Genomic DNA, 15,722 nt, shown 5'->3' with positions numbered 1-15,722 from the left:
CGGCAGGGAAACAGACTGGTCGGCCATGGTATGACCGCCTTCTTCAGAAGGGCGTGAGGGCGGAGCAATGGAGGAAGAAGCCGGGCATTGTGGCAGGTCAGCCGAAGTTGTATGGCCTTCGGGTGGGGCCACAACAGTGGAAGGCTTAGCCACCAGCCGGTCTGATTGGAGGAGAGCCTGGTCCCACAAGAGTTTGCAGAGGTGGTTCTCCCTGTTCTTCCTCGCCTGTTTAGAGAAGGCCAAACAATGGCCGCACTTATCGGTTCTGTGCCCTTCCCCCAAACAAAGGAGGCACAGATCATGCGGGTCTGCGGCGGGCATTTTGGAGCCACATTTTCCGCACTTGTGGAACGCCGCTCGTTGCGCCATCGTAGAAAGAAGAAAAAAAGGAGATAGTAAAGCGGGAAAGTAATATTTTTGGTTTGTTTTTTTTTTTATAGGAACAATAAAGAGGAAAAAATGGTGCAAAAGTTAAGAAGAAAAATAAGTGAAGTACTAACAACAGGAACAAGGGATACAAACTTGGTAGGAAAAAGGAGAGATTTTCCAACGAGCAAGAAGGTAAGTAATAATCTTAGCGAGAGCGAAGCGGCATGAGGCACAACGAACGGCGGTCGCAAAGACTGGAAAATGGTGGACACTCTGCTCCTTATATAATGCTAGGGGGGAGGGGGAGCAGAGTTTCCATCAAAAACCATTAGCTGTTAATCTTCCGGCCAAAGGCACTGCGCAGGCGGGCAGTGTCATGACTGAAGGAAAGAAGAAAGGACTGTCTGACCAAAGCAGCAGTTGTGTCTGGCACACACACCAAGGCGGTAATGCCTGGCAAAGGTGCAAGGAGTAGTCCAAGTGGCAGCCTTGTAATTCCTGGATCGGAATGCCAGCGGCAAAAGCAGAGGAGGCAGCTACCGCCCTCGTGGAATGCCCTCTGGGCATGACGGGTAAGTCAAGCTTGGCAAGCTGATACGCTAGCTCGATGGTTTGTATGATCCACTTTGAAAGCATCTGTGAATCAACAGGGGAGCCCTTATCATAGTCCAAGTATTTAACAAAGAGGCGGTTAGATTTACAGAAAGGCTCCATGCAAGACTGGTAGAAGGCAAGGCAGCGATGAACGTTGAGAGAATGCAACGACCGTTCAATTGGTGTAGTGGGCGTAGGGAAAAAGGCCGGTAAGACAATGTCCTGGTTAATATGGAAAGGTAACACAACCTTGGGTAAGAAGGCTGGATCAGTGCGTAGAACAACTTTCTCCTTATGAAAGTTCAGGTAAGGCACTATCCTAAGTGCGCAGAGTTCACTATCCCTTCTGGCAGATGTCACCGCGACGAGAAAGGCAGTCTTCGAAGACAAGAGACATAAGTCAGTAGTTGCCAGGGGTTTGAAAGGAGCTTGGGTGAGTGCCTGGAGAACAACCGAGAGGCTCGAGACAGAAATAACTGGACGAAGTGGTGGTTGAAGGTTCTGTAAACCCTTGAGAAATTGATGTATGAGGGTATGAGAAGAAATCGAAGAAGCAGTAAAACTGTTGGATTCAGCAAAGAATGTGAAGCATTTCCATTTGGCCGCATAAGACCGACGAGTTGCAGGTCTTAGGGCAGACTGGAGAATAAACTGAATATCGGGATTGAGAGTGCTCGGATTCGATGCGAAGTCTATCAGAATCGAGGAAATGGAAGCTGTATCTGAATAGTGATAGACAAGTGGAAGAGTCCCTGAATCCACCGGTACCGAATGGACCCCGTGGTTCATCAAATGAGCCAGGCGGTTAGACTGAGTGAAGCAAGATCCAGGTGACGAACAGTTCCGTCCTGCTGAGTTATTAGATGAGGTATGAGGGGCAGGTGGAGAAAGGTGCTGCTGGATAGGTGGAAGGGGGTGATCAGGATTCCCGTGGCACTGACGTAGATGATCTTGGCTCGGACCAAGGGATCATGAGAGTGTCTCCTGTCGATCCCAGGCTGATGCCGGCACGGAAGCAGAACATCCCACACACCTTGTACGTGTGGGTGGCGAACAAGTCTATGTCTGGAGGGCCCAAGGTCTGAAAGAGGTGATGGCAGGTCGGACGATCCAGTTCCCATTCGTGAGTTGTCGACGTCTGTCTGCTGAGGGTGTTGGTCTCCTTGTTGTCAGTACTGGCCAGGTGAACCGCTAAGAGAATTATCTCCCTCGGGATGCACCAGTCCCACAGCTGCATCACCAGGCGGGGCAAGGGGCGGACTTCGTCCCGCCTTGTTTGTTTATATATAATACAGCGGCAATGTTGTCGGAGGCAACTTGCACAACGTGTTGCTGGAGAGTGTCCTCGAATGATCAAAGGACTTTGAAGACCGCCAGGAGTTCGAGGTAATTGATGTGTCTGGTGGACTCCTGGTGATCCCAGGTACCCTGTGTAAGGGAAGCATCGGTAAACAGAGTCAGGGTCGGGTGAGGTGGACGAAACAGGACGCCTACGGCCAGATTGTGGCACATAGCCCACCACGACAGAATCCGGAGGACAGAGGTCGGAAGGTGGAGGAGATCGTGAGGAGAGTCTCGCTGGGGCTGAAACAGTCTGTTGCACCACAACTGGAGTGGTCTCATCCTTAGCCTGGCATAGGGAACTGCAGCGACTATAGACGCCATGTGGCTGAGAAGTTTCTGCACCGAGAGTGCTGGAACAGCTGTGTCATGTGGATTCGACAGATTAATGAACATGGATTGTCTTGCCAACTCAGTGGGAGAAAAGCTCTTGGCAGCGTGGAATCAATACGGGCTGCAATGAAGTCGATGACCTTTGAGGGAACAAGGCACGACTTCTCATGGTTAATGCATAGTCTCAACTTGTCCAAGAGGGTACAAGTAGTTTGAAGTGCTGACCAAAGGCCTTCCTTAGACGGGGAGACGATCAGCCAGTCATCCACGTAGGGGTATACTTGAATCCCTTGGAGCTGAAGCTGCACGCACACCGGGGCCATACATTTCGTAAAAACCCAGGGGGCAGTAGCCAGTCCAAATGGCAAGAGGTTGTACTCAAGCAGGCTGGAACCGACTGTGAACCGAAGAAGACGCCCGTGAGACAGGTGAATGGTAATGTGAAAAATAGGCATCTTTCAAGTCCAGAGAAGCAAACCAATCCTCTCTCCTAAGCTACGGAAGGATATTTTGGAGGGTAGTCATCCAAAATTTTGTGGTTTTGATGAACCTATTGATGCCACGTAGGTCCAGAATCAGACGAAGACCACCATAACGCTTAGGGATAGTAAAATATGATGAGTAGAATCCGTGGAGCCCCTAGGAGTGTGAAAGCGGTCGAATTGCTCCTTTACGAAGAAGTTGCTGGACTTTGTCAACGAGAACTGTTAAGTAAGGCGTAAATCGGATTGGTCCCGATGGGGGCATGGTATCAAACTCAATTCTGTATCCATGCTGTATGATGGATAAAACCCACTGATCAGATGTGATGAACTCCCAGATGGGGAGTTGACTTTGAAGCCAATCCCCAAAGGGAAGAGGGGAAGGTAGGTTGAGGAGGAAAGGTTTGATCGTCCTGTCAACATTGACATTTGTCGAAGTCAGGATGACGACGGTTCTGTTGGAAGCGTTGCTTCCGACGTTGTGACCAGGGCTGGAACTGCTGATGGCCCGCAAATTGCAAGTATGGCTGGTATCTGTAGGACAGGCGAGACCAAGACCACTTACGGCGCAATTGATTCAGGACTTCCATCCGGCGAGCTGTAATCCTCGACTCATGGATAGTCTTCATCTTGTGATCCGTCCGCGCATTGAAGAGCCCTGAACTGTTGAAGGGCATCTCTTCAATCCGGCATTTCGTCACGTCCGGAAAGTTGCAGTTCTGGAGCCAGGCATGACGACAGAGGGCTACAGCACCAAGAGCTCTAGAGTCGGAAGTGACATGGTGTCTTGCAGTGGAAAGCTGCTGGACTGCCACCTGCATAGCCTCTATAATGAAGATTCTAGCCAGGTTTTTCTGCTGGTCTTGATGAGAAGCCGTAATATTTTCTAACTTCTTCATAATGAAGTATTGGTATTGGAAATGTGGAGGCCAAGTCTTGTAGTGACATTTTATTATTTATTTATTATTTATTTATTAAAACATTTTTATGCTGCCCCATTCGCCGAAGCCTCGGGGCGGCTTACAACAATAAATTAGATCCATTAGATAAATAAAAATTTAAATATATACATTAGAATAAAAAAATATACAATATAAAATAAGCCGCCCTGGCCAGATAAAATTCAATAATATTAACATTTAAAATGCTGCTTAAACAAAAAGGTCTTCACCTGGCGCCGAAAAACAAATAACGATGGCACCAGGCGGACCTCTCTGGGGAGCGCATTCCATAACTTAGGCGCCACCGCTGAGAAAGCCCTCCTCCGAGTAACCACCCTCCTAATTTCTTTCACGGAGGGCTCCCGGAGAAGGGCCTCTCCCACAGATCTCAGGGGGCGGCTGGGCATATATGGATGTAAGCGCTCCTTCAGGTAACCAGGACCCAAGCCGTTTAGGGCTTTATAGGTCATCACCAACACCTTGAATTGGGCCCGGACTTCAATGGGGAGCCAGTGAAGCTAACGGAGAACTGGAGTCATGTGAACATAACGTCCAGTCCCCGTCAGCAGCCTGGCAGCTCTATTTTGAACCAACTGAAGTATCCGGACCGTCTTCAAGGGTAGCCCCACGTAGAGCTCATTACAGAAGTCAAGACAGGAAGTCACCAGCATATGAGTCACTGTTGCGAGGCAGTCGTACTCCAGGTAGGGGCGCAGCTGATGAATCCAGCGAGCCAACATGTCGATCTTGCAGTCCTCTTTTTTGCAGGGGGTAGTGTGTCCCCTCGACTCACATTCTTGGGATGACACAACAACTATCGAGTTGGGTCTCGGATGATGGAGGAGAAATGGAATATTCTGCTTAAGGACTCGATACATGGCCTCATATCGTCGTGAAGTGGTTTGAGGCTGATTAGGATAGTTCCACGGTTCCATCACTGCCTGGCGAATAGTGGTAATAAGTGGCAAAAAGATGGCGGCTGACTGTTCACCTTTGACAATGTTGTAAAAATTTGTCGGTATTGGGATCGAAGCGGTGCTGGGCCTCGATCTCAAGTGATCTCATAAGCCTTGCCATCAGTTCCCCAAAGGTTACATAGGGTTCCTCCGGTGAGCTGGGACCCTGTGTCGAATTATTTTTTTTAGATTTATATCCTGCCTTTTTCCTACAAAGGGGTTAAGGCAGCTTACATCATTCTCCTCCTCCATCTTATCCCCACAACAACAACCCTGTGAGGTAGGTTGGGCTGAGAGTCTGTGACTGGCCCAAAGTCACCCAGTTGGCTCCATGGCTGAGCGGGGACTAGAACCCAGATCGTCTGAGTCCCAGTCCCATGCTCTTAACCACTACACCACACTGGCTCTCACCGAATCTGGTGAAGTCGATGCCACTTTGGAGTCCCCAGAGTCCAAATCGTAGTGAGGCAGGAGACTAGAAAAAGAATCAATAGGCGAAGTGGGATGCCTGGACTGAGTCGCTGTCAAGATCGAAGGAGCATCTCTTGGTACCGGAGAGAGGGTACAATTGCGCACCAATGGGTAGTAACTGTAGGGCAGATAATCATCCCATGGCTTGCGATGAGACGGCCTGTGGGGCAGCTGCACCCATTCTTCCGAGGGACGAATGGAGGCGCACTGCTGATATCGCTCCTGCTGAGCAGCAGCCCTCGGGAAAGGCTCGGGTGATGGTTGTGGAGTAAGTGAATGAGCCATTGGAGGAGAGTCTCAAATCTCTCCGTCGGGGATTGATCCCAGCAAGGGAATGTCCCGTTGCTCATGGGTGGACTGGACTGAAGGTGTAATCCGTCTGGGAGACCCAGGCGGGGTCACTTGCATGGCCAACTGGAGGGCTGGTCCGGTCAGCATTGGTACCGAGACAGCCTTCGGAATCGACGGGGCAGACGAACCCAAATCATGATGCCTGTGATGATTGGGTTTCTTAGGCTTATGAGCCGACTTCTCCGTCTTGTCCTTCTTAGGCTTCTTATGGCCTGAGGACCTGTCGGATCCACTATGCTTTCTCTTCTTTGTTTGTTTGTGCGGAGATGAAGAGGAGTGTTGACCCTCCAGCACCATAAGCCGATGGGCGGGGTGGAGGTGTGGTGGAAGTGGACGATGGAGGAACAGATTTGTCCACCACTTGGTCAGATCGGAGCAGTGCTTGGTCCCACAAGAGTTTGTGCAGGCAATTCTCTCAATCTTTCCTCACCTGCTTGGTAAAGGCCTGGCAATGGGGACATTTTGGACCCACACTGAGAGCACTTGCAGAAAGCCACATGCTGCGACATCGAGGAAGAATGGGATGATAGCAAAGTAGACAGAACGAGGAGTAATATATATATATATATATATATATATATATATATATATGTATTTGAACAGGGAAAAGGGGGAAATTGAGAAGAAAACTTCTAACGGGGAGGGAAAAACTTGAATAAATGTATACAAACTGAGAGGCGAAAGGCTCAAGGCACAGCGAACAGCGGTTGCAAGAAGACTCAGGAAATAGCAGGCACTCTGCCCTTTTATACCGGGGGGGGGGGGGGGGTGCAGAGATCCTGCCAAAACTGTTAAGTTTTTGAATCTTTCCGGTCATAGGCACTGAGCAGGTGCAGCACCCATATGTGTGATGCACAGAGGCCACGACGAAGAAAGGAGGGTGCCTCCTGTCACTATGAAACTGTGCAAATGGCTGCCTAATTGCCATGCTACCACCCAGACAAGCAATCCACACGGGTATTGTTGAATTGGCCTATACTCAGCCTTGGATCTGGCCTAGTTCTGAAGCATTTCTACCTCTCAGGCAGTTCCACCAATTCAGATACTATCTAGATGACCCTAATGATATTTGTGCTTTAGATACTGTACTGCACTGCCATGGACTTATTTACCAACTAGTTCTAAATCAATCAAGTGTATATTTTATTCTACACCATTCTGGAGCTCAATTCTAATGAACAGTAGATAAAAGCCTAAATTAAATAAATAAAGAACCATCTGCACACTGGGCCTTGGCTTACTAGCTCCAGCAGCAAGAGCAGCTGCCCACAGGTAAGCCCTAGAGGTATCCAAGCTTGCATGTCCATCCCTGAGTGTGGAGTAACTGCAGCCCAATTCTGTGCATTCTTATTCAGGTAAGAGGAGCCCTGGGATTGGCATCAGAAGGGACAGCAGGTGTGCTGGCAGGTAGTAGGTCCTGGGTCTATCTTAGAGAAGAAGGTTGAAAGGAGTAGCCAAGTTTTCTCACAGGAAACACCCCAACTCAACATTATAATGGATCCTATTTAAGTTTCAGGTGCCATAGTTAGAACTGTGCCACTCAGATTGCCAGTGTTTCACATCGCTCCCAGAATTCTGCCTTTAACAACACTTTAATATGCAGACATTCACAGGGCAACACATGCACTGCAAAACTCTGTCTTCTGATTCCTGAAATCAACCCACTGTTAAAGGCTCGAGAGCATGCTAAGCCTTCAGCTGGCAACTCCAACACTGGATTAGTTGGGCTGTGGGTAGAAACTGGGGACAGGAGCTTACTCTTTGTTACTAGCTGACTTAGAGTTAAAAGTTCTAAATAGTTAGCACTGTGATTTGCCCAGTTCAGAGAGCATCATAACTTGTGGTTTTACAAACCAGGAAAAGGAAGAAAGAATTAATAAGAATGGAATAGAAAATGGAAGTGTCAAATCTTACTTCCCTTAGGAAGCAAATCTGTGCTGTGACTGCACTTATGTTCAGTTCTGGTCCCCTTACCTGAAAACGACATTGAATTAGAAAAAGTACAGAGAAAAGTACAGAAAATGATCAGAGGGTTGGAGCAACATGCCTGTGAGGAGTGGCTATGACAACTGGGACTGCTCAGCTTAGGAAAAAGGGTGAGGGGAGACTTGATAGAGGTGTTTAAAATAATGCATGGTATTGAGAAAGTAAAGAGGGAAATATTTTTCTCCTTCTCACATAACACTTGAACTTGGAAACATCCCATGTATATGGAGTGCAGTACTGGATGGACTGATCTCCCATAGCATCTTTTTGTGTTCGGATGTTTTTAATACATGGAGGAAAGGAAAAGAGGCTGTATATTGGACAAACCTGCAGCAAATTCCTTATCCTCTAAATTAACAGGAATCTGATGTGTGAATTGAGCAGGTGAGTGGGACTGAGACCCTCTATGCCAGAAAAAAAGATTAAGGAATAATACAGAAGGTGCTTTATATTACCTTTCAGCTACTGATGGCCTTGATAAATAGAAATCCTCTTCTGCCAGATAGGCAGCTGCAGTTCCACCTCCAAAATAGTTTTTCCTCAGGCAAGAAGCAACTTCATTCCTTACCAACAGTGCACCTAGGCCAGTTGGCAATCCAAATATCTTATAAAAAGACAGGGGCACAAAATCTGCTTGATAAATGTTCAAGTCCAATGGAGAAGTACTGACATAAGAAGCTGCATCCAAAAGGACAAACCATTTCCCTTGGGCCTTGACTGGGAGTAGCTTTCCAGATTTTATCTGCTCTATCCATGCAAGGGGATATTTAGTGCCAGAAAAGTTGCTCTGAGCAGGATAACAGAAGAGGTGAGGTGTGCTGCAGCTCTTTTCAGCCACCACATTATTTGCCCTTGACAACATATCTTTTGCTTTCACAGGAACAAACAAGGCATTTGCTGTTGCAGTGATCCTTCTCATGCCCACCACAGATGTATGACTGTCAGTGAGGTAGCAAAACCGACTGCCACAGTTCTCCAAAGTTTCGGGCATCCAAGGGAAAGCCTCTGCAAGGAGTTTGAGTGCAGCTGTACTTCCTGAAGTGAAAATTATCGAGTAGTCTTCTACAGTTGTATTGAAATGCTGCAATATCCTGCAAAAGAAGAAGGAAAACAGCAACACTGGAGAGGAATTCCCCCACTTCTTATTTTATGCTACTAAGAGATCTTTCTTGGTTACCGTATTCTAGCATGTTAACCAGGTGTCAAACTTCAGGCCTGCAGGCCTAATCTGGCTCACCACAGTCCTCCAGATGGCCACGCCCTCTTTCTTTGGTCCCAACCCTGTTTCTCCAAAACAGTGATCATTTGGTGGTTTCTCAAATTTCACACAACACATTTCCTCCCATTATAAAATGTGGAAAGCCTCTCCCAGAGCTAAGTCTGGACAGTCAACTGAAAGGGATGGTGCAACTTAAGCGTCCTACAATAGCAGAATGCTGGACCCAATGGCCTTCTGTCCCCTTCCAACTCTATTGTATGATTCTATTAAGTTATAGGCATCAGGATCTTAAACCCAAAATATGCCATTGGCACCATCCACCACTCAAGAGCTTCTTCAAAATGTAATTCAGCCCTTGATTGAAAGATCTGTCTCCCCTGACCCAAGTTAAATTCTAAGCAGAGAAAATGTGTAGCCAGCCACATTCTATTTGCCATGACTACAGAGTTATCCACCTGTTCTGCTCAGTTTGATAAATTATCAGCCAAACTGCACACATAAACATCTCTACCTTCAGTCAGTTTCCAGCTTCTTGAGGCTACTTTCCCTTTAAAAAATAAGAACACTGAGACTTTGCATCATCTTTGTGCCCCTGAGTGTGTGAAGTGCCATTTACCCCAAAGAAAAAATGAATGCAACTGACAACTTCTCCCAGCAGGAGGAAAGAATCCAGAAGGGATGACATGTTAGTTTCTTGCAGAAATAGAATCAAACACTCCCTGACACCTCAATAAATGTACTGTAGCATGAGCATTCATCACTGAAGCTAGATCCTAGTTTGCAGAGTTTCAGGTCTTCTGAGAAACAGATCCTGGGATTAAACAGTAGAATCTTAACAAGAAGCCACACACAAATCTGTGCTCAGTCATGAAGTTGCCAGGTGGCCTTTGGCCAGTCATTCTCACTCAACTTAATCTTTCTCACAGGGTTGCTATGGAGATACCATGGGAGGAAGAGGACCAGGTACACCACCCTGACTTTCTTGGATGAGGAACAGAATACAAATACAATAAATGAGGACGGCAAGAGGCCCGTTAGATCAGGAAAGAGCATGCAGAAAGGGACAGAGGGCTGGATAACTCACCGTCAACTTCCATCAGATGCCATGGCCACTGATCCTGATATCAAGGGATGATTACCATAGTCCCTGATGTCACTCGGTTCTCAGTAGCTATATTGGAAAGGTTACACTCCAGGCACATCTGCTGGAAACAGGCTTTGCTGAATGCAGTTCTTGTTCCACTGCAGAAAGCCTATGCTCAGCAAAGCAGAGGTTGGGCAGGTCTGACAAAGTTCAGCTTCCCCCCTCCTTTGCCTTCCCCATGCAGGAAAGGTGAATTACAAGGGAAGGCTTCTCATACAGCAACTGCAGAAGCTCCTGCAGGCACTGAATGAGGACAGCCACTGTTCCCTCAATACCTCTAGGGAAAGAGAAATGGCAGGGGCTCTGGAGGGAACACAAGCCTTGTGGGCCATATTAGGTTTACTGGACAAAAGCTGCCTACCCCTGCATTAGGCAATGTCAGGGGAGAAGAATGGTTATGTCTGGCAATTCAGAGTCAGAATGGGAAGCATCTGGAAACACTTATTATTTCAACTTAGTACATAAAAATTAAGAACTGCTGTTTTCCACCTAGACATATACAATCTTGCAATTAGCTCTAAGACAAAAGAATTCTACAAATTTGACTATCATCTCCCCTTTTTAAAATCATGAAATCAATTCAGACTCAAATCACTTCCTTGTAAACCTATTTTTCTTCTTTTCTTTTTTTTTAAAGGATGAAACTACTTTGTAACTACAATTTGCTAATGAAAACATTTTTTTCAGTGCTGTTTTTGCATAATCCTTGCATATAAAAATCAACACCTAAATCTCGTTAGGAGAAAATTTCCTTCAAGAACTGGGCCAAAGTTATTTTAACATTTACTCTTGCATAAATGAACAGCTCAGGTTTGACTCAAGCAGCCTGGATATGGTTTCAGGCCCTGACTCTAACTGCTACAGAAAATCTGAAATCTGCAAACCACAAAATACTGCAGCTGACAGCATGGGATCACTAGTCACGGACATAGCAAACTCCCTTTCCCAGAGTGCTTATAAGTGATGCTGAGTTTCTTCCTTACCCACATTCTCTTCCACTGGTGCTAATTTTTATGCCATAGAGCAGGGACTTTCCCTGGCTAGCAGTGCCATGCTCACTGATGGCAATATAAATAATCCCCTGGAGTCTTTATCTAATATCATTATAAGCAATAGAATTATTTAGATGCCTTTCTATGAAGAGCTACATGTATATAGCATTATTTTTGCCATTCTAAAAGCCATGTTAAGTAAATGCCGTATAGAATAACCTAACTTAATCACAATTTTTTATGACAATAGCAGTGAACTCATTCCCCAGGTGTGGATCCTTACACAGCCAGAACAGAGCCACTTCTGCAAAAGAGGGAAACAGTTGCAGCCTTGTGGACTTCCTAATATTTACGGAGGTACTACCACATTTTAGAGTGGATTCTAAGGTTAGGGACACAACAACATCAAGCCTACTGAGGGATGACTATGTTCAGCGGGGTGCAGAATGCTGACTGATTCTTGTTGCGGCTGAGTTGCTGGGACAGAGTTCGGGGAAGAGAACATGGAAGGAGCAGACCACAACTACAATATTTTATTAGAGTCCACTTGTTCCTTGCTACTGTTGTTTACCTTTTCATTCCCTAATTTGTCATGTCATGCTACTAGGGGGCAGAATGTTCTTCAACAAAAATCAATGTACTGACCACTATTTCTTAATTTATTTGTGTAGTTAAATGAACAGGGTTTGTGCCAACACAAACACTTCTGAGAAATCACACTGCATGGAACCAAGGCCACACTGACAAATGATTATATGTACTGAAGAGCAGATAACACATTCTAGTTCAGTCACATGCTTTTAGTACATGAGCAAAGAAATATTTTTTCCCAGTAAAAATCTGAGAGGGAATAAAAATACAACTGCACATCCTTAGCTACATTTTGAGTTAATTATGCTTAGCATGCCATAGAGGCATCTCCATCAGTCAAAAGAATTCTTTTAAGTAGACTTGTTAATTGCCTAGACTAGTCCTTTGATGTTTCTTTAGTAAGGGAGAAAAATTAGTTTTCAGTACTCTCACACCCACAAGAAGCTTGACCTGAAGAATGCTATCCCAGAAAAATGTCTCACTGATTTAGGAAGTGAGAGGTAGTGTGGTGTAGGGGTTAGTGAGCTGTATTGGACCTAGAGCAGGGGTCAGCAACCCGCAGCTCTGGAACCGCATGTGGCTCTTGAATCCCTCTGCTGCGGCTCCGTCCCTCAAAACACCCGCTGGCACAACCACTGATCTGCTCGAAGCAAAGCTCCACTCAGGAACGCAGCAGCGCTAGCTAGTTAAGTAAATCAGCTAGTTAAGTAAATTGCTACATTCCTCTGCTAAACAAGCTTCCTGCAGCTCTCCTGTTACAGGAAATGAAACACTGCTGAAAAGATTCTCTTTGTCCCAATGTAATCGCCTTCATCTGAATGTTAAAAGCTGTGCTTGGGACCTGTCACAATTCACATCACTTGACTGTTTATCTGCTAATCAGTCACTAAACACACCTATATCTCCGGCACAGCTGCCCAATCTGCGGATTCCCGCCGATTTACTGAGCTCCCCATCCCTAGGCCAACCATGGATAAATCGAAGAAAAGTTTCTGAAGAAAACCAAACATTTAATGATAAGTGGGTAGTTTCATTTGCTTTTACTGCACATGAACTTATGGGGTTTGCTGTTTAATGCATGCAGCCCTTTAGCACTGATTTTGACTCAGCAGGAAGCTGTTTTCCTATTCAAAATATATGAAAGGAGTCCTACTAGTTTATAATGAAAGATTAAAAATAACAGTTTTTAGTGACTGAACAAGAGCTGCAGCTAAATCATAATGAAGATATACATAGCATTAAGGTAAAAAATGATATATGCAGTGTTATCTTCATTTTAGATGTCAAAAGGATTTTGCTGCTTTTCTGTTGTGTGGGAAATGGGTCCAAATGGCTCTTAGAGTGTTAAAGGTTGCCGACCTCTGACCTAGGGGGACCCAAGATCAAGGCCCTACTCAGCCATGAAACTCACTGACTCTGCGATTCCTTGCAGGGGAAAGAAGGACAGATATGGAACAAATCAATAAAACAAAGAAACAAAACAAAGCTTGGGCCTCATTCAGTGAATGGCTCTACATCAGGCATTTTTATCAGCATTGACATGCCTGACTTGCTGGCAGGTAACATGACACTCTCCCCAAACAGATCTCCTCATGTTCTTTTTGCCATTATATCCTAGATCTTTTCAGACCACTTGTATAATGACTTGTTAATATGTTGCTTCCCCCCGCCCCCATGATTATATCTCAGTGGGTACTAAACTTGTAGCATGGTTCTTAGGCCAGGAGGAGTTTGTCTGTGGGCTGGAACTACTAGGGAAGAGGAAAGGTCCTACTGGAATTTTGGCAAAGCAGTAGCCACTTGGAGAAGGCAACCCTTCAGCTGCTGCCCTGCACCCCTCACCACCCATACCCCTGAGGTTTCCCTGCCCTTCTCTCTCAGGTGTGCCAGAGACCTGGAGAATAAATGCAATGCTGTTCCCCCTCCCTTTGAAAGTAAGGTTTGGAATGTTCCCTTTGCCCCCTTCCTCAAAGAACCACCAGCTGGGGATGGTCCAAGATGCATTAGGCATTTCAGCAGTAAAATACATTTTCTTCAATGGCTTTACTCAGAGGTAAATCATATTGCTCTCAATGGCACTTCATACTGGAAAGTCAGCACAGGAAGAGGCTGCATGTGCTTTGGGGAGCTGTTTCTGCATGGACCACTTCACTCTGTGGAAGGGCAGGTGCAGCAGCATGGCCACTTATTCGTCTCTCCTGATCCCCTTCTCCTTTGCCATGATTTGTGAGGGGGTGAAGGGGCAGGAGCAGCTGCCATTTTTTCTTATTTCCCACCCTTTTCCTTCTGAAGAACTCAAGGCAGTTTACATCATTCTCCTCCCACTCTCAATATTATCCTCACAACAACCTTGTGAGGTAGGTTGGGCTGAGGGTCTATAACTGGCCCAAAGTCGACTAGTGAGCTCCATGACTGAATGGAGACTACAACCCAGGTCGTCTGAGTCCCAGTCTCATGCTCTTAACCACTACAGCACACTTGTTTGCTCTTCTACATGGATGAAAAAGAAAACTGAATTTTTAAAGAGCCTTTTCCCCTGTACACATCATCTTTAGAACACCTACTTTTCCCACAATTATATCTGAGTGTGAATTTATGTCATGCTTTCAACACGGTAGAAACTACAATATTCATCGGCATGGGCTTCAACAACAATAAATGTATTTTGCATCAGTACAGCAACAAAACTCTGATTAACAGAAGGGACTCCAGTGCAGTTCTGCCCACTGACTAAATGTTATTTCAAAATTTTACAGATTAAAATTTCACTCATAAGTCAGGGCCAATGCTTCCCCACAACAGGTTGAAGTGGCTTGCTTCATGGAGCATCAGAAAAGGCTGGGGGAAACAGGTAAAGAAAGGAATGTTCTCAGAACAAGAAAACAAGACTTTTTAAAGGCGGAGTGTGATGTCCATTGAGTTCTGTCAGGGAGTAAATGTCCTGGAGCAGCACCAATTGAAAGGGCACTTCTATTGCACACAGAGGTCTCAATTTTGGTACATGCAATCTAAAACAACTGCAGGGAACTTGTAAACTTCCAAATACTTTTCTCTATAACTCCCATAGCCAGTGGTGAGGGATGGCGAGTCTTTGGCCAAAACTTCTGGATTGCCCCAGGCTGAGCACCCCAGATCTAAAATATACCTAATTTCAAGAAAAGTCACAAAGTAGGCATTTTTAACCTCTCCCCCTCAAAACCGTTTTAAAAAGCAGGCAGTACTTTTCCCAGCACCATAGCTGTTGAACTGGAAGGATGCAGTTGCTCCCCCTTCCCATGCCTGGACCAGCTCAAAACAGAAGCCAGAGGAATTCTGCAGTGGAAGCTGTTAGTTGTTAGTTGTGCTCACAAAATGCAAGCTCTCTTTATGCTTGTGTGCACACATGTCTCTGTGAGCACATGCACAACTTTTATCCTGGTGGAATAGTCTTTGTGGAATAGCAAGGATTCTGGGGAAGACAAACACCATGTCCCTGCACAGAGCAGAATGGCTGCTTTTGGCCTCACAGTTCACTGATTTGGACTGGGGGTTGTTTCTTGGAATGATCTAAAAATGAAGTTTGGAGGCAGGAGTGAAGCTTAAAAAGAAAGCCATTAATTAGCCAAGAACTCCTTGCTGTATTATTCAAAATTTGGTCCATCCAAATCAGGAGTTATTGTCCAGACTATTTCTCAATAAGTACATGTTTCTCTTTTGCACCCAAAAGGTGAAACACAGGTACTGTGTTTTAAGTGTTTTCAACCCCTGGCTGACTACAGCATTGCATTTGAAGTGGTCAGCACTGTTTTAGATTACTAACTACCTGAAGTGGCTAAGATTATGTGTAATTGTAATTAACCTAGTGGTCCACATTAATGGAAATTAGCTCTCTTTGCATTCTGCTTAATGTTGTGTATAATATAAAAATGTTTATACTCTGGCACTAAAGGAATTACCCCAATATAATCTTGCC

The 15,722-nt window shown here is 45.6% G+C and overlaps 1 protein-coding gene across 6 annotated transcripts in view; it reads right to left on the bottom strand.

Moving 5' to 3' along the window:
- MOCOS (molybdenum cofactor sulfurase) overlaps positions 1-15,722 on the bottom strand; it is a 194,708-nt gene that overhangs the window by 165,941 nt on the left and 13,045 nt on the right. For all 6 annotated transcript variants that reach the window (XM_044452221.1, XM_044452256.1, XM_044452210.1 and 3 more), the window contains one exon: positions 8,280-8,915. In XM_044452221.1, the coding sequence (XP_044308156.1) occupies positions 8,280-8,915 (636 nt within the window). The remainder of the gene's footprint in view (positions 1-8,279; positions 8,916-15,722) is intronic.

Source organism: Varanus komodoensis, unplaced genomic scaffold (assembly GCF_004798865.1).
Source record: "Varanus komodoensis strain SLA01 unplaced genomic scaffold, ASM479886v1 scaffold10, whole genome shotgun sequence".
Taxonomy (NCBI): Eukaryota; Metazoa; Chordata; class Lepidosauria; order Squamata; family Varanidae; genus Varanus; species Varanus komodoensis.
This window is presented reverse-complemented; position numbering and strand designations above follow the sequence as displayed.